General features: G+C 47.8%; 1 protein-coding gene across 3 annotated transcripts; it reads right to left on the reverse strand.

The window, feature by feature from the left end:
- Positions 1-207: 207 nt before the first annotated feature.
- Positions 208-25,589, reverse strand: LOC115133120 (importin-8-like). 3 transcript variants are annotated; one of them, XM_065021668.1, is made up of 25 exons: positions 25,397-25,589; positions 24,364-24,445; positions 23,902-24,058; positions 23,484-23,642; positions 23,102-23,258; positions 22,890-22,979; positions 22,676-22,770; positions 22,461-22,545; positions 22,132-22,266; positions 21,677-21,776; positions 21,452-21,528; positions 21,202-21,318; positions 21,014-21,103; positions 20,176-20,341; positions 19,891-20,051; positions 5,399-5,524; positions 4,517-4,583; positions 3,909-4,034; positions 3,667-3,764; positions 3,479-3,574; positions 3,025-3,245; positions 2,516-2,718; positions 1,428-1,661; positions 1,180-1,325; positions 208-922 (listed from the first exon to the last, which is right to left on the reverse strand). In XM_065021668.1, exons 1-24 carry the CDS (start codon positions 25,478-25,480, stop codon positions 1,192-1,194), a joined length of 3,060 nt encoding a protein of 1,019 aa, XP_064877740.1. In that variant the 5' UTR covers positions 25,481-25,589; the 3' UTR covers positions 208-922; positions 1,180-1,191. The 3 variants fall into 3 exon arrangements, with proteins under 3 accessions (XP_064877740.1, XP_064877739.1, XP_064877738.1); XM_065021667.1 differs by having other exon boundaries at positions 1,196-1,325; positions 4,508-4,583; XM_065021666.1 differs by having other exon boundaries at positions 4,508-4,583.
- Between the last annotated feature and the right edge of the window lie 379 nt (positions 25,590-25,968).

Here is a 25,968-nt window from a genome sequence, read left to right on the forward strand (position 1 = left end):
TTACAGTAGTTGTTCAATCCATCTGTGTACTACTGAGCTGGATGTTTTATAAATGAGGGTTGATCGCAGCAGTGAACTCTGACCTAGTATTGATTCAACAGAGCAGGAAGAGACGTACAAAGACGGAACGTTTCAGCTGCCGCAATATCCTCTATGTGAAATCAATATAAAATATTTACCTCTCACACACACACACACACACAGGGCTAGATGTTACATGAACGTTTATGATTTTATTAAGTTAAATGAAAACAGTTATATAAAACAAAGACAAACAAACACTCTCCTCCCAGCATCTTGCCCCCTATTACAATTCATCAGTGTGAAAGGAACCCCCCCGTGGGTTAAAGGTCACTGACCTCTAACCCTTCTCCCCAACATGCCTGTCTGTCCTGTCCGTCCATTAGCACCACAGCTTTGGTTCAGACTAACTGACACATGGTTCTGATTGATGCCATGGCAACCAAGGACATCTGCCCAGTCCTCTCGAGACCAAACAAAAGTCAGGCTATAGAGAAACAGAGATTTTGTGTACAATACTTACATTCACACAGTTACAGAATCATAGACCCAAAGACTGTACTGCACTAGAAGATGAATTCGCTGGTCAGTGATACAGAGCAGGACATCAATCTCACACACTCTCTCTCTCACTCTCTCTCTGGGGTGGGTGTGGTCCAATTACGGTCTGAGATGTGAACCGTAAAGTGTGTAGTGTAAAGTCCTGGTGTTATGGTCTCTGGTGGGTCTCCACAGAGTTCAGTTACGGTTCTAGATGGCCCGGTCTTGGTGGGATCAGTAAAGTCTAGATAGATCTGGTCTGAAACAGTTCTTGTTGTGTATTAAATCCACTTCAGATCAGGCCAGAACTCTGCTGCTACTCCTCCTTCCATCCAGGCCTCCAGCCATGTCTCTTACAGCTCTGAAACAACATGACACAGTGTTAGGACTCAACGTACTGGAAAATACAGCATGCTTGTCAAAATACATGTTTAAATCAAAAACCTTTTACTATATGTTGTATTTTACACCTTGCATCCTTATTCTTCAGCCTCACCATCTCCCAACCCATTGGCCCTTGGCCTCCTGTCCTCTCTCTCCTGCCCATTGGCGCTCTCCCCTCTTTCCCAATTAGCCCTCACCCCCCCCCCGTCCTCTTTCCCCATTGGTCCCCCGTACCTCTCTTCTGCCTCACCATTGGCCCTTGGCAGCGGTGCTCCTCCTCTGCTGGGACAGGCTGTAGATCTCCTGCAGCTGTTTCTTCTGGTCATCACTGAGGGGCGTGGTCAGAGACTGGTACCAAGGCTGGTCAGTGTTCTGGACCCCTATAGTACACATGGGATAGAGTAAGGTTTAGATGCCTCTGTGTGTGTGTGTGTGTGTGTGTGTGTGTGTGTGTGTGTGTGTGTAGATGTGGAACCACTTACTGAGTAGGGCAGCGGTGAAGAACTGGTACTCGTCCTCTCCATTGTCAAAGTCCAGAGGCGTGTTGTACTCCTCCAGGGGTGTCCTCTCCAGCCCTTCTTCATCCCAGTAGTCTTCATCATCCTCCTCCTCCTCATCGTCGTCGTCGTCCTCGTGGCCTACGCGTGTGCTAGTCTGCTGTTGCATCATGGCGTTACAGTTCTCATTCACCTCGTCCTCATCACTAGGGATCTCCTCTGTGGACGCAACACACACGCAGACAGACAGACACGCAGACAGACAAACAGAATGAATAGAAAAAGATGACCCTTTGACCTTTTTGAAAGGCACAATTCTTCTTAATGCTATTTTAAATATGCCAAATTACAGTAACAGCTGCTTAGCTAACATACATAACAATTTACTTCATCCTAACCTCCCCTGTACCCTGCTGTTCCCAATAACACTCCTATATTCCCAGAAGGTAAATTAACTCAAATGAAGAGAATATGGAGACTAAATGTGACAGAAGAACACTCAAAGTCATTCCCTCTGAGCTAGTCTCATCTACTACCTTTGTGTCTGACTGCACAACAACACTACAACCCCCAGAAGCACTCTGAATATTCTGGAACTCCAGGTTCTTCACACTTGACTGAGGAATGCCAGCACAGCTGCCCTGCGGCATGTAGGGAAATGTAGTGCAACTAATATGACCTGAAGGCAGAGTGAGAAGTCAAGCGAGAGAGCGAGAGCGAGAAATAGAGCAAGAAAGAGAGAGAGGTCCATAGGTGTTGGAACCTGGCCATTGATGTGTAAAGCAACACACATGATGAACAGCTGAGGACTGATTCCCACCACATCCATAGCTAGTGTTAGTCGTGTCTTAATCTTCTACCATTGACATTATCCCTGGCCCTACCCAATGGCTTCCAAGAAGCGGGTTTGATTCAACAGTATTAGCATCTCTCCTATCCTTTTCTCTCCTCTCTTGCCTGCTCTCTCCATTCCCCTCTAATTTGTTCTGTCTCCTCTCCTCCCTGCTCTCTCCATTCCCCTCTCATTTGTTCTGTCTCCTCTCCTCCTCTGTCGCCCGTTTTCCTCCTCTCACCGTTCTGGTCTTCCTCCGGTACCCCAGGACAGGCCAGAAGATCTGGCTTGTTGAGGCGGGAGGAGTAAAGGTGTTGGAGCCCCAGGAAGAGGAGCAGGACGCTGGGGACGATCTGAGCCGCTACCCCTTCGACCACCACTGGCCTGGAGGGTAGCTCCATCAGAACACTCAGTCCGATGATACACATCTTACGGTCATGGAGCCTGGGAGAGAGAGGAGTGGAGAGAGAGAGACAATGAACTCCAGGTAGGTGGTGAATTAATCATGTACAGTGTACTGTAGTAGGTATAAGTATTGCATGTCCCTTGTGTTTTTACACTGCTATAGGAAGAACACAGTGTGACTCAGTGATAACTAACAATATAGTTGATGAAGTGGACCGTATACAGTATGGGTCTAGTAGTATTTAGGGACCATGGTTTAGGGCACGTTGCTTATCCACTGTACTTTATAGTGGGTAGTGTATAGGGCGTAGGATGTAGGGCGTATGGCTTAGTTTATACACTTACCCCAGGAAGAACTCAGTGTCATTCATCCACTGGTTGATGAAGTGAGCGGTGATGGGCTGTGGGGTGTGGGGGAAGTGCATGTTGTCCAGCGTGTGGATGAGCAGGGCTGGGTTGTAGTAGAGAGCAGCGATGGCCACCTGCAGACACATGGTCCTCAGCTCACTGGACTTCACACCTCTGGTTAGCCGCTCCAACACAGCCTCCACGAACAACGGGATACACTGGAGGAAGGGGGGAGAGAGTGAGAGAGAGAGCGAGAGAGCAAACAAGAGATACAACTGTGCCAAATCATATGCGGGTGAGAGAGAAGAATCAATTCAATATTGATAGCAATCATCCCTCCCAACGGGAGACTGAGGGTATGAAAAGGAAAGACTGTGCAAACTGATTTGGGCTGAACTGGGACCACTTCTACCCTTAAATACTACCCAGAAGCCTCCGCGGTCCCTCTCACCTGGTCAATGCCCCTCCCCCGACACTGGAGGACGATGACCTCTAGCAGCTTGGCAGCGTGACACTCTGCATCCTCACCTGCATCACTGGTCAGCACCTACAGCACAGGAGTCAAAGGTCAACATGGGACACTTCATCAAACTCTACCTGAACACACACACACACACACACACATATGCTCACGCTCACCTTTTTGCACATGTTGTATATGACCTCTAAATATTTGGGGTTGGACAGGAGCATGTCTGTATCCACGGTAATGTAGTTGTGCAAAAGAGGCATCATATCTGAAAGAGAACAGACCGTGATCATCAGCATGTTTGGCCAGTATCACCATCATGCTATTCGACATCACATTCACTGTGATATTCAATGTTCACCGAGACAGGTGTGTAAGCCCAATATTCTCACTCAGTGACTCAGTACTCTACCCGTGAAGTAGTCAAAGCAGTCGTTCTGGAAGACCTCGTAGAGCACCGCCAGTAGCTGCCACATCTGAGGGGAGATGGTCTGGCAGGTCAGCCCAAACCCCAGGGACAGAATCTCCTCGTAGAACTCTGGAGGGGAGGGAGAAGAGGAGGAAACAGATCATCGAATTGATGTTCCCCTTTGAGAGATAAATAATCTTCCACAGTGACCCCCCCCCCCCCCCCCACACTCTTCTTGAAGGAAACTAATATTATACAAGTTATCACATAATCCATTCATTAACATAGAGCTGTATTCACACACACACACACACGGTGCTTGGTTATCTGGGATTTGGGAAGCACAAGGGGAACATCTTTTGATAATTAGACCGTGCTCATTGTGCGACGGAAATGGACAAGGTGTTATACAAGACGGGGGGGGGGGTAGCTCAATGGAGCAGGGAAGTGAGATTAATATGGTTATTGTGTAATGTGTGTGTGAAAAGCACACACACACACACACACACACACAAAAGGTCACACAGAAGAATAGACACACACAGCAAACAAATGAGTATGTGTGTACACACAAAAACAGACAGTGACGTGAGCACACACACCTGCCATACCTATGATGGGCTTCTGCAGCACCAGGCCCATCACCTGTAAACAGATGCCCTCCAACTGCTGAGTGATCTGAGAGAGAGAGAGGGAGATGGAGAGAGGGGAAGAGAGAGAACACGATAACGAAAGAACGGAGAGGCAGTCAAGAGGGTGAGAGAGGAAAGATACAGGCAGAAAGAGAAAGAGAGATATCAAAAAGGTCAAATATCTATTGATCCCAGGCTAACATCGGTCTGACATGGGGAGGGCACAATTACCGTATAACCAACTGTTATGGATAAAATAACAGTCATAAGCGGAAAATGTGGAACGAACAGCTGACTGAAGACAGAGCGGCAGGGCAATCGTACGGTTGAGTGTTTCTGCGGTAACATGGACTCTTAACAACGTTACGAAATGTACATTGTGTGGCTCATGTATTTCTGTCATGTCAGTGGAGTTGAATCAACAAATCACAGCACATATTGATGGGTGCACTTCCTGTTTTTACTTCTATGGGTGCACTCGCAATGGCCGCCAGTCCACCCATCACACCATCATTGACTTGAATGGGGACGCCCGTTCTATTCATTCTATTTCTATGGCGCCACATGTGGTCAGGAGCGGAGAGGGAAAACGGTTATTACGGAGAGCACAGTCATTTGGCTGGCCAATTACTGTCATCCAAAACTCCATGACCGTCACAGCCCTAGTCTGACATACAGGATGTTCAATAACACTGTGTTCACACACAAAGCAGGGGAGAGGGAGCAAATCAATCACACATTCAACTGGGGCTTCAGAGGACTCGATTTGGAATAGGGTGAGTGTGTGTGTGTGTGTGAGAGTGTGTGTGTGAGTGTGTGTGTGTACATCTGTAGAATGCGTGAGTATACAGTTGGTCTCACCTCCTTGTGGTCCTCCATAACAGTGAGTATGGTGTCTATGGTGCTGAGGATCCCCAGAGCCATCACCGTCTTGTCTTCACTCTCCTCATACTCTTCACTCTGTAGCACCTTGGTGAAGATCTCAGCCTGGAGACACACATACAATCTCAGCCTGGAGACACACATACAATCTCAGCCTGGAGACACACATACAATCTCAGCCTGGAGACACACATACAATCTCAGCCTGAAGACACACATACAATCTCAGCCTGAAGACACACATACAATCTCAGCCTGGAGACACACATACAATCTCAGCCTGGAGACACACATACAATCTCAGCCTGGAGACACACATACAATCTCAGCCTGGAGACACACATACAATCTCAGCCTGGAGACACACATACAATCTCAGCCTGAAGACACACATACAATCTCAGCCTGGAGACACACATACAATCTCAGCCTGGAGACACACATACAATCTCAGCCTGGAGACACACATACAATCTCAGCCTGGAGACACACATACAATCTCAGCCTGGAGACACACATACAATCTCAGCCTGAAGACACACATACAATCTCAGCCTGGAGACACACATACAATCTCAGCCTGGAGACACACATACAATCTCAGCCTGGAGACACACATACAATCTCAGCCTGGAGACACACATACAATCTCAGCCTGGAGACACACATACAATCTCAGCCTGAAGACACACATACAATCTCAGCCTGAAGACACACATACAATCTCAGCCTGGAGACACACATACAATCTCAGCCTGGAGACACACATACAATCTCAGCCTGGAGACACACATACAATCTCAGCCTGAAGACACACATACAATCTCAGCCTGAAGACACACATACAATCTCAGCCTGGAGACACACATACAATCTCAGCCTGAAGACACACATACAATCTCAGCCTGGAGACACACATACAATCTCAGCCTGGAGACACACATACAATCTCAGCCTGGAGACACACATACAATCTCAGCCTGAAGACACACATACAATCTCAGCCTGAAGACACACATACAATCTCAGCCTGAAGACACACATACAATCTCAGCCTGAAGACACACATACAATCTCAGCCTGAAGACACACATACAATCTCAGCCTGAAGACACACATACAATCTCAGCCTGAAGACACACATACAATCTCAGCCTGAAGACACACATACAATCTCAGCCTGGAGACACATATACAATCTCAGCCTGGAGACACATACAATCTCAGCCTGGAGACACATACAATCTCAGCCTGGAGACACACATACAATCTCAGCCTGGAGACACACATACAATCTCAGCCTGAAGACACACATACAATCTCAGCCTGGAGACACATACAATCTCAGCCTGGAGACACACATACAATCTCAGCCTGAAGACACACATACAATCTCAGCCTGAAGACACACATACAATCTCAGCCTGAAGACACACATACAATCTCAGCCTGGAGACACACATACAATCTCAGCCTGAAGACACACATACAATCTCAGCCTGGAGACACATACAATCTCAGCCTGAAGACACACATACAATCTCAGCCTGAAGACACACATACAATCTCAGCCTGAAGACACACATACAATCTCAGCCTGGAGACACATACAATCTCAGCCTGAAGACACATATACAATCTCAGCCTGAATACACACATACAATCTCAGCCTGGAGACACATACAATCTCAGCCTGAAGACACACATACAATCTCAGCCTGGAGACACACATACAATCTCAGCCTGAAGACACACATACAATCTCAGCCTGGAGACACACATACAATCTCAGCCTGGAGACACACATACAATCTCAGCCTGGAGACACACATACAATCTCAGCCTGGAGACACATACAATCTCAGCCTGGAGACACATACAATCTCAGCCTGGAGACACACACACAATCTCAGCCTGGAGACACACATACAATCTCAGCCTGAAGACACACATACAATCTCAGCCTGAAGACACACATACAATCTCAGCCTGAAGACACACATACAATCTCAGCCTGAAGACACACATACAATCTCAGCCTGAAGACACACATACAATCTCAGCCTGAAGACACATACAATCTCAGCCTGGAGACACATATACAATCTCAGCCTGGAGACACATACAATCTCAGCCTGGAGACACATACAATCTCAGCCTGGAGACACACATACAATCTCAGCCTGGAGACACACATACAATCTCAGCCTGAAGACACACATACAATCTCAGCCTGAAGACACACATACAATCTCAGCCTGAAGACACACATACAATCTCAGCCTGGAGACACACATACAATCTCAGCCTGAAGACACACATACAATCTCAGCCTGGAGACACATACAATCTCAGCCTGAAGACACACATACAATCTCAGCCTGAAGACACACATACAATCTCAGCCTGAATACACACATACAATCTCAGCCTGGAGACACATACAATCTCAGCCTGAAGACACATATACAATCTCAGCCTGAATACACACATATAATCTCAGCCTGGAGACACACATACAATCTCAGCCTGGAGACACACATACAATCTCAGCCTGGAGACACACATACAATCTCAGCCTGAAGACACACATACAATCTCAGCCTGAAGACACACATACAATCTCAGCCTGAAGACACACATACAATCTCAGCCTGAAGACACACATACAATCTCAGCCTGAAGACACACATACAATCTCAGCCTGAAGACACACATACAATCTCAGCCTGAAGACACACATACAATCTCAGCCTGAAGACACACATACAATCTCAGCCTGAAGACACACATACAATCTCAGCCTGGAGACACACATACAATCTCAGCCTGGAGACACACATACAATCTCAGCCTGGAGACACACATACAATCTCAGCCTGAAGACACACATACAATCTCAGCCTGAAGACACACATACAATCTCAGCCTGAAGACACACATACAATCTCAGCCTGAAGACACATATACAATCTCAGCCTGGAGACACACATACAATCTCAGCCTGAAGACACATATACAATCTCAGCCTGAAGACACATACAATCTCAGCCTGAAGACACACATACAATCTCAGCCTGGAGACACACATACAATCTCAGCCTGGAGACACACATACAATCTCAGCCTGGAGACACACATACAATCTCAGCCTGGAGACACACATACAATCTCAGCCTGAAGACACACATACAATCTCAGCCTGAAGACACACATACAATCTCAGCCTGGAGACACACATACAATCTCAGCCTGAAGACACACATACAATCTCAGCCTGAAGACACACATACAATCTCAGCCTGAAGACACACATACAATCTCAGCCTGAAGACACACATACAATCTCAGCCTGAAGACACACATACAATCTCAGCCTGGAGACACATACAATCTCAGCCTGGAGACACACATACAATCTCAGCCTGGAGACACACATACAATCTCAGCCTGAAGACACACATACAATCTCAGCCTGAAGACACACATACAATCTCAGCCTGAAGACACACATACAATCTCAGCCTGAAGACACACATACAATCTCAGCCTGAAGACACACATACAATCTCAGCCTGAAGACACACATACAATCTCAGCCTGGAGACACATACAATCTCAGCCTGGAGACACACATACAATCTCAGCCTGAAGACACACATACAATCTCAGCCTGGAGACACATACAATCTCAGCCTGAAGACACATATACAATCTCAGCCTGAATACACACATACAATCTCAGCCTGAATACACACATACAATCTCAGCCTGAATACACACATACAATCTCAGCCTGGAGACACACATACAATCTCAGCCTGAATACACACATACAATCTCAGCCTGAAGACACACATACAATCTCAGCCTGAATACACACATACAATCTCAGCCTGGAGACACACATACAATCTCAGCCTGAAGACACACATACAATCTCAGCCTGAAGACACACATACAATCTCAGCCTGAAGACACATACAATCTCAGCCTGGAGACACATATACAATCTCAGCCTGGAGACACATACAATCTCAGCCTGGAGACACATACAATCTCAGCCTGGAGACACATACAATCTCAGCCTGGAGACACACATACAATCTCAGCCTGGAGACACACATACAATCTCAGCCTGAAGACACACATACAATCTCAGCCTGAAGACACACATACAATCTCAGCCTGAAGACACACATACAATCTCAGCCTGAAGACACACATACAATCTCAGCCTGGAGACACATACAATCTCAGCCTGGAGACACACATACAATCTCAGCCTGGAGACACACATACAATCTCAGCCTGAAGACACACATACAATCTCAGCCTGAAGACACACATACAATCTCAGCCTGAAGACACACATACAATCTCAGCCTGGAGACACACATACAATCTCAGCCTGGAGACACATACAATCTCAGCCTGAAGACACACATACAATCTCAGCCTGAAGACACACATACAATCTCAGCCTGAAGACACACATACAATCTCAGCCTGGAGACACATACAATCTCAGCCTGAAGACACATATACAATCTCAGCCTGAATACACACATACAATCTCAGCCTGGAGACACACATACAATCTCAGCCTGGAGACACACATACAATCTCAGCCTGGAGACACACATACAATCTCAGCCTGGAGACACACATACAATCTCAGCCTGGAGACACACATACAATCTCAGCCTGGAGACACACATACAATCTCAGCCTGGAGACACACATACAATCTCAGCCTGGAGACACACATACAATCTCAGCCTGGAGACACACATACAATCTCAGCCTGGAGACACACATACAATCTCAGCCTGGAGACACACATACAATCTCAGCCTGGAGACACACATACAATCTCAGCCTGGAGACACACATACAATCTCAGCCTGGAGACACATATACAATCTCAGCCTGAAGACACACATACAATCTCAGCCTGAAGACACACATACAATCTCAGCCTGAAGACACACATACAATCTCAGCCTGAAGACACACATACAATCTCAGCCTGAAGACACACATACAATCTCAGCCTGAAGACACATACAATCTCAGCCTGGAGACACATATACAATCTCAGCCTGGAGACACATATACAATCTCAGCCTGGAGACACATACAATCTCAGCCTGGAGACACATACAATCTCAGCCTGAATACACACATACAATCTCAGCCTGAAGACACACATACAATCTCAGCCTGAAGACACACATACAATCTCAGCCTGGAGACACATACAATCTCAGCCTGAAGACACATATACAATCTCAGCCTGAATACACACATACAATCTCAGCCTGAATACACACATACAATCTCAGCCTGAATACACACATACAATCTCAGCCTGAATACACACATACAATCTCAGCCTGGAGACACACATACAATCTCAGCCTGGAGACACACATACAATCTCAGCCTGAATACACACATACAATCTCAGCCTGAAGACACACATACAATCTCAGCCTGAATACACACATACAATCTCAGCCTGGAGACACACATACAATCTCAGCCTGAATACACACATACAATCTCAGCCTGAAGACACACATACAATCTCAGCCTGAATACACACATACAATCTCAGCCTGGAGACACACATACAATCTCAGCCTGAAGACACACATACAATCTCAGCCTGAAGACACACATACAATCTCAGCCTGAAGACACACATACAATCTCAGCCTGAAGACACACATACAATCTCAGCCTGGAGACACATACAATCTCAGCCTGAAGACACATATACAATCTCAGCCTGAATACACACATACAATCTCAGCCTGGAGACACACATACAATCTCAGCCTGGAGACACACATACAATCTCAGCCTGAAGACACACATACAATCTCAGCCTGAAGACACACATACAATCTCAGCCTGGAGACACACATACAATCTCAGCCTGGAGACACACATACAATCTCAGCCTGAAGACACACATACAATCTCAGCCTGAAGACACACATACAATCTCAGCCTGAAGACACATATACAATCTCAGCCTGAAGACACATACAATCTCAGCCTGAAGACACACATACAATCTCAGCCTGGAGACACACATACAATCTCAGCCTGGAGACACACATACAATCTCAGCCTGGAGACACACATACAATCTCAGCCTGAAGACACACATACAATCTCAGCCTGAAGACACACATACAATCTCAGCCTGGAGACACACATACAATCTCAGCCTGAAGACACACATACAATCTCAGCCTGAAGACACACATACAATCTCAGCCTGAAGACACACATACAATCTCAGCCTGAAGACACACATACAATCTCAGCCTGAAGACACACATACAATCTCAGCCTGGAGACACATACAATCTCAGCCTGGAGACACACATACAATCTCAGCCTGGAGACACACATACAATCTCAGCCTGAAGACACACATACAATCTCAGCCTGAAGACACACATACAATCTCAGCCTGGAGACACACATACAATCTCAGCCTGAAGACACACATACAATCTCAGCCTGAAGACACACATACAATCTCAGCCTGGAGACACATACAATCTCAGCCTGAAGACACATATACAATCTCAGCCTGAATACACACATACAATCTCAGCCTGGAGAAACACATACAATCTCAGCCTGGAGACACACATACAATCTCAGCCTGGAGACACACATACAATCTCAGCCTGAAGACACATATACAATCTCAGCCTGAAGACACACATACAATCTCAGCCTGAAGACACACATACAATCTCAGCCTGAAGACACACATACAATCTCAGCCTGAAGACACACATACAATCTCAGCCTGAAGACACACATACAATCTCAGCCTGAAGACACACATACAACCTCAGCCTGAAGACACATACAATCTCAGCCTGGAGACACATATACAATCTCAGCCTGGAGACACATACAATCTCAGCCTGGAGACACACATACAATCTCAGCCTGAAGACACACATACAATCTCAGCCTGAAGACACACATACAATCTCAGCCTGAAGACACACATACAATCTCAGCCTGAAGACACACATACAATCTCAGCCTGGAGACACACATACAATCTCAGCCTGAAGACACACATACAATCTCAGCCTGAAGACACACATACAATCTCAGCCTGGAGACACATACAATCTCAGCCTGAAGACACATATACAATCTCAGCCTGGAGACACATACAATCTCAGCCTGAAGACACATATACAATCTCAGCCTGAAGACACATACAATCTCAGCCTGGAGACACACATACAATCTCAGCCTGAAGACACACATACAATCTCAGCCTGGAGACACATACAATCTCAGCCTGGAGACCAATCAAACAAAAACGTCACAAAATGTTGTCATAATATATGCACAAACTGTTTCAGATAGGAAGCATGCGGGCACCTTTACACACACACACACACACAGAGACATACACGCAGAGACATACACGCAGAGACAGACACGCAGAGACAGACACGCAGAGACAGACACGCAGAGACAGACACGCAGAGACAGACACGCAGAGACATACACGCAGAGACATACACGCAGAGACAGACACGCAGAGACAGACACGCAGAGACAGACACAGAGAGACATACACGCAGAGACAGACACGCAGAGACAGACACGCAGAGACAGACACGCAGAGACAGAGACAGACACAGACACGCAGAGACAGACACGCAGAGACAGACACGCAGACACGCAGAGACAGACACGCAGAGACAGACACGCAGAGACAGACAGGCAGAGACAGAGACAGACACACAGAGACAGAGACAGACACACAGAGACCGAGACAGACACGCAGAGACAGACACGCAGAGACAGACACAGAGAAACAGACACGCAGAGACAGAGACGCAGAGACAGAGACGCAGAGACAGAGACGCAGAGACAGAGACGCAGAGACAGAGACGCAGAGACAGACACGCAGAGACAGACACGCAGAGACAGACACGCAGAGACAGAGATACGCAGAGACAGAGACACGCAGAGACAGAGACACGCAGAGACAGAGACACGCAGAGACATACACAGAGAAACAGACACGCAGAGACAGACACAGAGAAACAGACACGCAGAGACAGACAGTCAGAAACAGACACGCAGAGACATACACGCAGAGACAGACACAGAGAAACAGACACGCAGAGACAGACACAGAGAAACAGACACGCAGAGACATACACGCAGAGACAGACACAGAGAAACAGACACAGAGAAACAGACACGCAGAGACAGAGACACGCAGAGACAGAGACACGCAGAGACAGACACGCAGAGACAGACACGCAGAGACAGACACGCAGAGACAGACACGCAGAGACAGAGACGCAGAGAGAGACACGCAGAGACAGAGACGCAGAGACAGAGACGCAGAGACAGAGACACGCAGAGACATACACAGAGAAACAGACACGCAGAGACATACACAGAGAAACAGACACGCAGAGACATACACAGAGAAACAGACACGCAGAGACATACACAGAGAAACAGACACGCAGAGACAGAGACGCAGAGACAGAGACACGCAGAGACAAACACGCAGAGACAGACACGCAGAGACAGACACGCAGAGACAGACACGCAGACACGCAGAGACAGACACGCAGACACGCAGAGACAGACACGCAGAGACGCAGAGACAGAGACACGCAGAGACAGACGCAGAGACAGAGACACGCAGAGACATACACAGAGAAACAGACACACAGAGACATACACAGAGAAACAGACACGCAGAGACAGACACAGAGAAACAGACAGGCAGAGACAGACACAGAGACAGGCAGAGACAGACACAGAGACAGACACGGAGAAACAGACACGCAGAGACAGACACAGAGAAACAGACAGAGAGAAACAGACACGCAGAGACAGACACAGAGAAACAGACACGCAGAGACAGACACAGAGAAACAGACACGCAGAGACATACACGCAGAGACATACACGCAGAGACAGACACGCAGAGACAGACACGCAGACACGCAGAGACAGACACGCAGACACGCAGAGACAGACACGCAGAGACAGACACGCAGAGACAGACAGGCAGAGACAGAGACAGACACGCAGAGACAGACAGGCAGAGACAGAGACAGACACGCAGAGACAGAGACACGCAGAGACAGACACAGAGAAACAGACACGCAGAGACAGACACGCAGAGACAGAGACGCAGAGACAGACGCAGAGACATACACAGAGAAACAGACACGCAGAGACAGACACGCAGACACGCAGAGACAGACACGCAGACACGCAGAGACAGACACGCAGAGACAGACACGCAGAGACAGACAGGCAGAGACAGAGACGCAGAGACAGACAGGCAGAGACAGAGACAGACACGCAGAGACAGAGACAGACACAGAGAAACAGACACGCAGAGACAGACACGCAGAGACATACACAGAGAAACATACACGCAGAGACAGACACAGAGAAACAGACACAGAGAGACAGACACAGAGAAACAGACACAGAGAAACAGACACGCAGAGACAGACAGAGAAACAGACACATACACGCAGAGACAGACACAGAGAAACAGACACGCAGAGACACACACAGAGAAACAGACACGCAGAGACATACACAGAGAAACAGACACGCAGAGACATACACAGAGAAACAGACACGCAGAGACATACACAGAGAAACAGACACGCAGAGACAGAGACGCAGAGACAGAGACACGCAGAGACAGACACGCAGAGACAGAGACGCAGAGACAGAGACGCGCAGAGACATACACAGAGAAACAGACACGCAGAGACATACACAGAGAAACAGACACGCAGAGACAGACACAGAGAAACAGACACGCAGAGACAGACACAGAGAAACAGACAGGCAGAGACAGACACAGAGAAACAGACACGCAGAGACAGACACAGAGAAACAGACACGCAGAGACAGACACAGAGAAACAGACACGCAGAGACAGACACAGAGAAACAGACACGCAGAGACAGACACGCAGAGACAGACACGCAGAGACAGACAGGCAGAGACAGACAGGCAGAGACAGAGACAGACACGCAGAGACAGACAGGCAGAGACAGAGACAGACACGCAGAGACAGAGACGCAGAGACAGAGACACGCAGAGACAGACACAGAGAAACAGACACGCAGAGACAGACACGCAGAGACAGAGACGCAGAGACAGAGACGCAGAGACAGAGACACGCAGAGACATACACAGAGAAACAGACACGCAGAGACAGACACAGAGAAACAGACACGCAGAGACATACACGCAGAGACAGACACAGAGAAACAGACACGCAGAGACAGACACAGAGAAACAGACACGCAGAGACAGACACAGAGAGACAGACACGCAGAGACAGAGACACGCAGAGACAGAGACACGCAGAGACAGAGACACGCAGAGACAGAGACACGCAGAGACAGAGACACGCAGAGACAGAGACACGCAGAGACAGACACGCAGTGACAGACACGCAGAGACAGAGACGCAGAGACAGAGACACGCAGAGACAGACACGCAGAGACAGACACGCAGAGACAGACACGCAGAGACAGAGACACGCAGAGACAGACACGCAGAGACAGACACGCAGAGACAGAGACACGCAGAGACAGACACGCAGAGACAGACACGCAGAGACAGACAGGCAGAGACAGACAGGCAGAGACAGAGACAGACACGCAGAGACAGACAGGCAGAGACAGAGACAGACACGCAGAGACAGAGACGCAGAGACAGAGACGCAGAGACAGAGACACGCAGAGACAGACACAGAGAAACAGACACGCAGAGACAGACACGCAGAGACAGAGACGCAGAGACAGAGACGCAGAGACAGAGACACGCAGAGACAGACACGCAGAGACAGACACGCAGAGACAGACAGGCAGAGACAGACAGGCAGAGACAGAGACAGACACGCAGAGACAGACAGGCAGAGACAGAGACAGACACGCAGAGACAGAGACGCAGAGACAGAGACGCAGAGACAGAGACACGCAGAGACAGACACAGAGAAACAGACACGCAGAGACAGACACGCAGAGACAGAGACGCAGAGACAGAGACGCAGAGACAGAGACGCAGAGACAGAGACACGCAGAGACAGAGACACGCAGAGACATACACAGAGAAACAGACACGCAGAGACATACACGCAGAGACAGACACAGAGAAACAGACACGCAGAGACATACACGCAGAGACAGACACAGAGAAACAGACACGCAGAGACATACACGCAGAGACAGACACAGAGAAACAGACACGCAGAGACATACACGCAGAGACAGACACAGAGAAACAGACACGCAGAGACAGACACAGAGAAACAGACACGCAGAGACAGAGACACGCAGAGAGACAGACACGCAGAGACAGAGACACGCAGAGACAGAGACACGCAGAGACAGAGACACGCAGAGACAGACACAGAGAAACAGACACGCAGAGACAGACACGCAGAGACAGACGCAGAGAAACAGACACGCAGAGACAGACACAGAGAAACAGACACGCAGAGACAGACACAGAGAGACAGACACGCAGGGACAGAGACACGCAGAGACAGAGACACGCAGAGACAGAGACACGCAGAGACAGACACGCAGAGACAGACACGCAGAGACAGACACGCAGAGACAGACACGCAGAGACAGACACGCAGAGACAGACACGCAGAGACAGACACGCAGAGACAGACACGCAGAGACAGAGACACGCAGAGACAGACACGCAGAGACAGAGACGCAGAGACAGAGACAGACACGCAGAGACAGAGACGCAGAGACAGAGACACGCAGAGACAGACACAGAGAAACAGACACGCAGAGACAGACACGCAGAGACAGACACGCAGAGACAGACACGCAGAGACAGACACAGAGAGACAGACACGCAGAGACAGACACAGAGAAACAGACACAGAGAGACAGACACAGAGACAGACACAGAGAAACAGACACAGAGAAACAGACACAGAGAAACAGACAGAGAAACATACACGCAGAGACATACACACAGAGACAGACACAGAGAGACATACACGCAGAGACAGACACAGAGAAACAGACACAGAGAGACAGACACAGAGAAACAGACACGCAGAGACAGACACAGAGAAACAGACACACAGAGACAGACAGAGAAACAGACACGCAGAGACATACACACAGAGACAGACACAGAGAGACATACACGCAGAGACAGACACAGAGAAACAGACACGCAGAGACATACACACAGAGACAGACACAGAGAGACAGACACAGAGAGACAGACACAGAGAAACAGACACGCAGAGACAGACACAGAGAAACAGACACGCAGAGACAGACACACAGAGACAGACGCAGAGAAACAGACACACAGAGACAGACACAGAGAAACAGACACAGAGAAACAGACACGCAGAGACATACACGCAGAAACAGACACGCAGAGACAGACACAGAGAAACAGACACACACGCAGAGACACACAGAGAAACAGACACACACGCAGAGACACACAGAGAAAGACACAGAGAGACAGACACAGAGAAACAGACACAGAGAAACAGACACGCAGAGACAGACACAGAGAAACAGACACACAGAGACATACACGCAGAGACAGACACAGAGAAACAGACACGCAGAGACAGACACAGAGAAACAGACACGCAGAGACAGACACAGAGAAACAGACACAGAGAGACAGACACAGAGACAGACAGAGAGAAACAGACACAGAGAAACAGACAGAGAAACATACACGCAGAGACATACACACAGAGACAGACACAGAGAGACATACACGCAGAGACAGACACAGAGAAACAGACACAGAGAAACAGACACGCAGAGACAGACATAGAGAAACAGACGCAGAGAAACAGACACGCAGAGACAGACAGAGAAACAGACACATACACGCAGAGACAGACACAGAGAAACAGACACACAGAGACAGACAGAGAAACAGACACGCAGAGACAGACACAGAGAAACAGACACACAGAGACAGACAGAGAAACAGACACGCAGAGACATACACACAGAGACAGACACAGAGAGACATACACGCAGAGACAGACACAGAGAAACAGACACGCAGAGACATACACGCAGAGACAGACACAGAGAAACAGACACACAGAGACATACACGCAGAGACAGACACAGAGAAACAGACACGCAGAGACAGACACAGAGAAACAGACACGCAGAGACAGACACAGAGAAACAGACACGCAGAGACATACACGCAGAGACAGACACGCAGAGACAGACACGCAGAGACAGACACAGAGAAACAGACACGGACACACAGAGACAGACACAGAGAAACAGACACACAGAGACAGACACACAGAGACAGACGCAGAGAAACAGACACACAGAGACATACACGCAGAGACAGACACAGAGAAACAGACATGCAGAGACAGACACAGAGAAAGACACGCAGACATACACAGAGAAACAGACACATATACGCAGAGACATACACAGAGAAACAGACACGCAGAGACATACACGCAGAGACAGACACAGAGAAACAGACACACAGAGACATACACGCAGAGACAGACACAGAGAAACAGACACGCAGAGACAGACACAGAGAAACAGACACGCAGAGACAGACACAGAGAAACAGACACGCAGAGACATACACGCAGAGACAGACACGCAGAGACAGACACGCAGAGACAGACACAGAGAAACAGACACGGACACACAGAGACAGACACAGAGAAACAGACACACAGAGACAGACACACAGAGACAGACGCAGAGAAACAGACACACAGAGACATACACGCAGAGACAGACACAGAGAAACAGACATGCAGAGACAGACACAGAGAAAGACACGCAGACATACACAGAGAAACAGACACATATACGCAGAGACATACACAGAGAAACAGACACGCAGAGACATACACAGAGAAACAGACACGCAGAGACAGACACAGAGAAACAGACACGCAGAGACATACACGCAGAGACAGACAGACACAGAGAGACAGACAGACACAGAGAGAGACAGACACACAGACAGACAGACACAGAGAGACAGACAGACAGACACAGAGAGACAGACAGACAGAGACAGAGAGACAGACAGACAGACACAGAGAGACAGACAGACAGACACAGAGAGACAGACAGACAGACACAGAGACAGAGAGACAGACAGAGACACAGAGAGACAGACAGACAGACACAGAGAGACAGACAGACACAGAGAGACAGACAGACACAGAGAGACAGACAGACACAGAGAGACAGACAGAGAGACAGAGCGAGGTTTGATGCACTCTTAATGTAGAATCATACTGGTGAAGATAGTATACATACAAAGACTCTTTCTCACACACACACAGAGATCCTGTTAAACAGTAGAGCATGCCAGTGGAGGCGTAGGGGGCGTACCAGGTTCTGGGTCATGTCGACGGCGATGACAGCCACTTCCTGGTTGTACTCGCAGATCATCTTCTGAATGACATTAGTGAGGTCATCGTTCTCCGTCTCCTTGATGACGTGGAGCAGCTCCTGCATGACAGGCCGGATGTAGGGCCTGATGTAGACCTTAGCTAAAGAGAGGGAGAGAGGGTTCAGAGTGTGTGTGTGTGTGTGTGTGTGTGTCTGTGCTAGCGACACTTGTGCATTTGTGTATGCATGTGTGCACGTCCGTGCGTGTGTGTGTGAACCTCAGACCTTGCTCCTGGTTGCTGACCAGTGTCTGCAAGGCGATAGCAGCCTCCACCTTGACGGGCATCTCCTTGTCTGCTATGAGGCCCTGTTTGACCAGCTCCACCGCATTCCTCAGGACCAACTCGTTATGGAAACGCAGCGGGCTGAACGAATGCAGCACCCAGCACGACTGAAGACAAACACAGGGTCACAATCACTGATCTATATACCACACGGATGGGCATCGCTACCAGTGTGGAGCCGATCCACATTATGTACAAATCAGCACTGTCCCCTTCCAGTCACCAAAATGTGCAGTGGTGCTTCCCAACACGATCACCAGCCTGAAGAGGGCCAGTAAGTAAAATAGCAGGGGTGAGGAGGGTAAAGAAACGCAGAAAGCTGAAGGGGGATGTTTAATCCATATAAAACAGGACTGACAGACCATTCTGACTCATATGGATGGACTGTATGGAATGTAGCACCCAACAGGACTGTAGGTATAAAGAGGGAAGGAGCCATTTTAAAGATCGAAGAACTGCTCACACACACATCTATTTTTTATTTTACCTTCTTTTAACTAGGCAAGTCAGTTAAGAACAAATTCTTATTTTCAATGACGGCCTAGGAACAGTGGGATAACTGCCTTGTTCAGGGGCAGAACGACAGATTTTTACCTTGTCAGCTCAGAGATTCGATCTTGCAACCTTTCGGTTACTAGTCCAACGCTCTAACCACTAGGCTACCTGCCGCCCTACATGTTCTTACACACCCATTCTCAGCTCCATGAGAAGGGTTGGGTTAGAGGGGCCCTGGAGTGAAAGCGCACGCGTGTGTGTGTGTGTGTGTGTGTGTGTCTCACCCTGGCCCGGAGGTATCCCAAAGGGGAGTTGAGTAGAGGGAAAACATAATTCTGTAACATCAGCTCCATCTGCTCCCTGTACACCCTCTTCTACAGGACGACAACAGGAAGAGAGGACTCAGTCACAGATAGACAAAACAGGCCATAAAACAAGAGGGGAAAGTACAGAGACAGCCACACTTGCTGACCTTCAGTAGGAGTTCGGCCAGTGAGCCGATGACGTGCAGCGCCCCATCCTTCCTGCGGGGGTCAGCAGAGGGCTCCATCATAATCTGGTGGCAGAACTCCATCATCTGGGGAAGAACCTGGGGGGGGGGGGGGGGCAGAGCAGTGATGCAAGTCATCAGAAGACTCAGTTAAGGAAAGGAAATGAGGAAAGTAATCTACTTAGGACTGTTGGGTAGTTTTTGTTTGGTTCTAGTGTGGTTCTCCACTCACCTCCTTCCTCTTGCGGGCTGCTTTACACAGGAGGCTCTGGGCGGCGGTGGCAGGGAGGGCATGGTCATCATACACATCTGGAACAGAGAATGAAACCCAGCCAAGATCACAATTTGTGGAAGCCATACATTTTCAACCTAACATGTCATTATGTATACTGACCATACAATGTCCCATTACCTCCAAAACTACTAACTGACTGAGTTACAGAACGTGTGTACTCACTGAACTTCATGCGGATGTACTCGTATGGATCCTCCTGCCACAGTTTCTCATCCTCGTCTTTGTAACACATTAGAGGGAAGATCACCTCTTGGCTGATGGTCTGTGGAACGCACAGCACACACACACACACACACACTCAGGTTAACTACTAAAAGTGGAATTGTAACATCGTTTTCAGAAGCATAGCAGTATTCTGATTAGCTCAATTACTAAGTTTATAAAACAGCAGATATAAATGCTGACATAAAGATTAGACTAATTTAACTTTGATCATCACCTGCCACATACTGTAACTCAACCCAAAACTGTAATGTCACAGACACACCACCGGTACAACAACGTGTCATTTCACACATAATCCCACATTTGTGATGGAAAAGACCTAAATGTAAATCAAATCCATTATTATTAGCGTGTCACAGAGATACAGGTGTAGTGGTGTCTGTCTGACCCGCCTGCATGTGTGGCTTCATGTGTTTCCAGGTGAGGGAGTGAGACAGGCCCTGGTTCAGGTAGTTAAGAGACTTCTGGAGGACGTGAGGCGTGACATACTGCTTCTGTCGGTGTTGGTCCAGCACCTTCAACAGGACCTGAAGGAGACCACCCAGAGACGAGGTCACACCAGATCGTACGGGGTCAGACTAAACAGAAGACTACTGCTACACACACACACACACACACACGCACGCACACACACACACACACACACAATTGGTAGATGTGGACTAACAGACATCTATACATTCAAGCGGGATGTCATATTTAGAATGTTACAGACTCTTACCTGTTGGATCCCTACAGCGTACGTCTTCAAGAAAAAGTCTGCAAACTCAAAGTACTCCTTTGTCACGTTGCCTGGGCTTCCGTACCTGCCACACAAGTATAGAACAATATGGTTAGACTGAAAAAAAGGCTACGATCCACAAACAAACAAACATATTCACATCAACATACATCCAAATTCATCAACACACAAATACATCTCCCGTGTCCCCTCACCTCTCGAACAGTCTGGTGATGATGTATAGGGCCCACTTCTTACTCTTCCACCACACCAAGTCAGGACGGTCATCCTCATCCACTTCCAACGTCTCCTAGCAACCACACACACAACAGAGGTTCGCCACTCCCTTTCAATAAAAAAAACGTAGGTCGAAGAATTCGCAGAAGGCTGGCAGGTCTACACAATAAAGGATGAAGAAATAAAACGTACTGGGGGGACATCTCTGTCCATAACAGCTCTGAGGAGCTCCATCCACTGGGTAATGACTGTGTTATTAATCAGCTGGAGAGGCAGGGAGTACTGTAGGAGCAGAATAGAGAGACACTGGTATTAGTATCACACACAATTGCACACACATGCCACATGCAGTCAGTCACAGACACTTGCACGCACAGTCAGTCACACACAGTCTCTTCTCTCACCTGTACGAGTGCGTGGAAGATCTTGAGGATCTGTTTCTGTATGAGGACAGAGAAGATGGTGCCGTCAGGCAGTAGCTGGGTGACGAGCTGCTGTATACGGGGCAGGAAGATCTGCATGGCTGCTAGCAGTGGATCCCTCTCCTCCGCCTTCTTATACCTGACACACACACACACACACACACACGATATCGTCGACAACAGGCTGGGTGCAATGACTGAAAAATGTAAATTAAATAATCATTTATATCACTCAGCTTATACACTAGAACTACTAAACTAGGACTGAAAATGGTGGCTCAAAACACCGCATCGTTACGACTTGATCACTAGTGAGAGTGACGGGTCCTCAGGTGGGACAAACAGCGCCGGTTGGTTGACTCACTCGTAGGTCTTGACAAGCTGGTAGAGGGCCAGCAGGCTGCCGTACCAGCTGCCACTGTTCTGAGACTGCAGATACAGGCCGATCTTATCCACTATGGCCGTCCAGCGCCCAGGGAAGTCGTGCTTTATGATGGCTCGCAAACACACTGTCAACTGGGCCCTGGGAGAGAGAATACACACACATACATCAGCATTGTATTCTTTCTATAACATGCCATCACTAAACGATCCTCCCATCCCTCTTCATTGGGCACTTGTAGTCACAGATGATCTATACAGTCAAGTGACCCGGTTTCAAAGACTCTAAGTAGATCAGAGCAGAGGACCGGAGCAGGGCACCACCTGCCCTGAGTATCAGGCTAAGAGGTAAGGGTGAGTGGGTTAAGGGAGGTAAAGGAGGTTAGGACAGCAGGACCCACCGGATGGACTCGGGACACTGGATGATGCCCTCCACGATGTTGTCTCTGATCTGCGTGCGGTCGTTCTCGTGGATGTTGAAGGGGAACACCACCTCCCCTAGAGAGGGCTCGCGGTCCTGCCAGTACTGACTCACCATGTTCTTTAGGTAGATGGCCGCTGGCAAACAGAGATCACTCAGACTGGCAAGACTGACACAATTATACCTTACAATTCATTCATTCATTCATGTGCCAGTTTCCCAGGCACAGATTAAGCTTAGTCCTGGACTAAAAAGCATGCTTGATGAAGAACCTTCATTGAAAGTGATCTTTTGCCCAGGACTAGGCTTAATCTGTGTCCTGGACACCGGCCCAAAGTGAGGCTATTATCAGTGTTGTTTATAGTTGTTGCATTGGTCCAGTGTTGTTTTAAAAACAGCCAGATGCAGGTCTTTATGTCATGTTCTGAGGCAAGGTTCTCACCTGCTTGTCGAACAGGGAACTCCACCTGTTCAGACACAATGATCTGGAGCAGAGTGGGGGCGAAGTTGATGATCTTGTACGACTGGAACACACAAAATAAGACACTGCTTTAAAATGAGCTCAACCCAAATCGGACCACATAAAGTTAAGCGCCTGACTACTTCAGGTGTCATCTTCACATCTACAGCGCACAGTGGTCAAAACAATTATATGATGACAGAGCAGAGTGTAAGGAGGTGGACTCCCAGGTTGTTTATTGATGTCAATACTAACTGAAGAACAAGGAAAACACAGAGCAGGTGAAGCATGCAGCCTATTCGCTCCTCTCACACTCACATCAATTTTGCCAGACCAGTTATCAGATTTGAGGTTGTAAAAAAGAGCCAGGGTCTGTCAAAGTTATAACCAGGAAACAACAATTAAAAAAGGAGGGATATTTTGAAACCGAATTCTTTCTCTTTACCTCGCTCTTTCTTTATCTCCCTCCTCTCCTTGTCAGTGTTCTGTCTCCAGCAAATGCTCCTAATTTCAATTGGTTGCATCACTGACTGACAGGCATTTCATACAGACACACCAATCATTTGTCCCGGTTAGAATTCACCGGTCAAATCCAATGAACCATTGAAATTGTAAACTTTTACTATCGCTGGCTGAAATTGCTGCAATTGTTACAATGTTTCAACTCGCGCGTGACGTCTACAATTCCAATCCAATCGGACACTTGCTAGTTACATAGTTTCACGAATAGCTCCATCTCCGGACTACTGCACAGTGGGCGCTCTCTCCCTCACAATTATATTGTTCTCCGGTGCAACAGTTTGTGTTGCAAGTTACATTACATGTCAATCTACCGTTTCGTGTCCTACACAATAAACAGAGAGATGCAAACATAAGTTATAGAAGGACTAATCATTGATCACGAAACACGGCCTTATTGCAATCCCAAATCATAAACACGGACAACCCTTTCTGGAAATGGGTTCATGCTGACCGGATAACAAAAACAACAAAGTTATTTTGGGCATCCACCCACCTGATTGAGTTCGTTTTCAGCCGCTATCCGGAGGTTGGGATCAATCGTCCCTTTCAGGGCTTGAATTATCCGATTGGGATCCATAATGTCAAATCCAGGTCTAATCGAGTGGTAATTTCTATGTTTCACAATCACATATATGAACTGCTTCAGATTCGGCAAAGCGTTATGGAGCTGCCCTAGCCCTGCCCCATTTTACCGGCAATCAGCAGGCGGTGGACGCAAAGCAATGTAAATAGTGGCGATTTACGGTAGCCCCTATTTCTTCTTCTCTCTGCAATAGGTATAGACAGTGCAGAGATTAGTATTTACTGCCACCTTAAGAACTGGAGTGGTCATGACTGAAAATATCCCTTCAGTCAATAATTTGTGGTAACCTTTGATTTGACGTGATGTTTCTTAACCAGAGGTGTAGGCAAGGGTGGGCCCACTGGGGAGCCAGGCCCACCAAATCAGATTTAGCAACAACAAGAAAACTGCTCTTTACTTGTCAGTGTTTCAAACAGGCCATTATACTTTTTACATAAACATGCAAACACCATCATATAGAATTCATAGCAAGCTGTGCACTG

The sequence above is a fragment of the Oncorhynchus nerka genome, linkage group LG8 (genome assembly GCF_034236695.1).
Source record: "Oncorhynchus nerka isolate Pitt River linkage group LG8, Oner_Uvic_2.0, whole genome shotgun sequence".
Classification (NCBI taxonomy): domain Eukaryota; kingdom Metazoa; phylum Chordata; class Actinopteri; order Salmoniformes; family Salmonidae; genus Oncorhynchus; species Oncorhynchus nerka.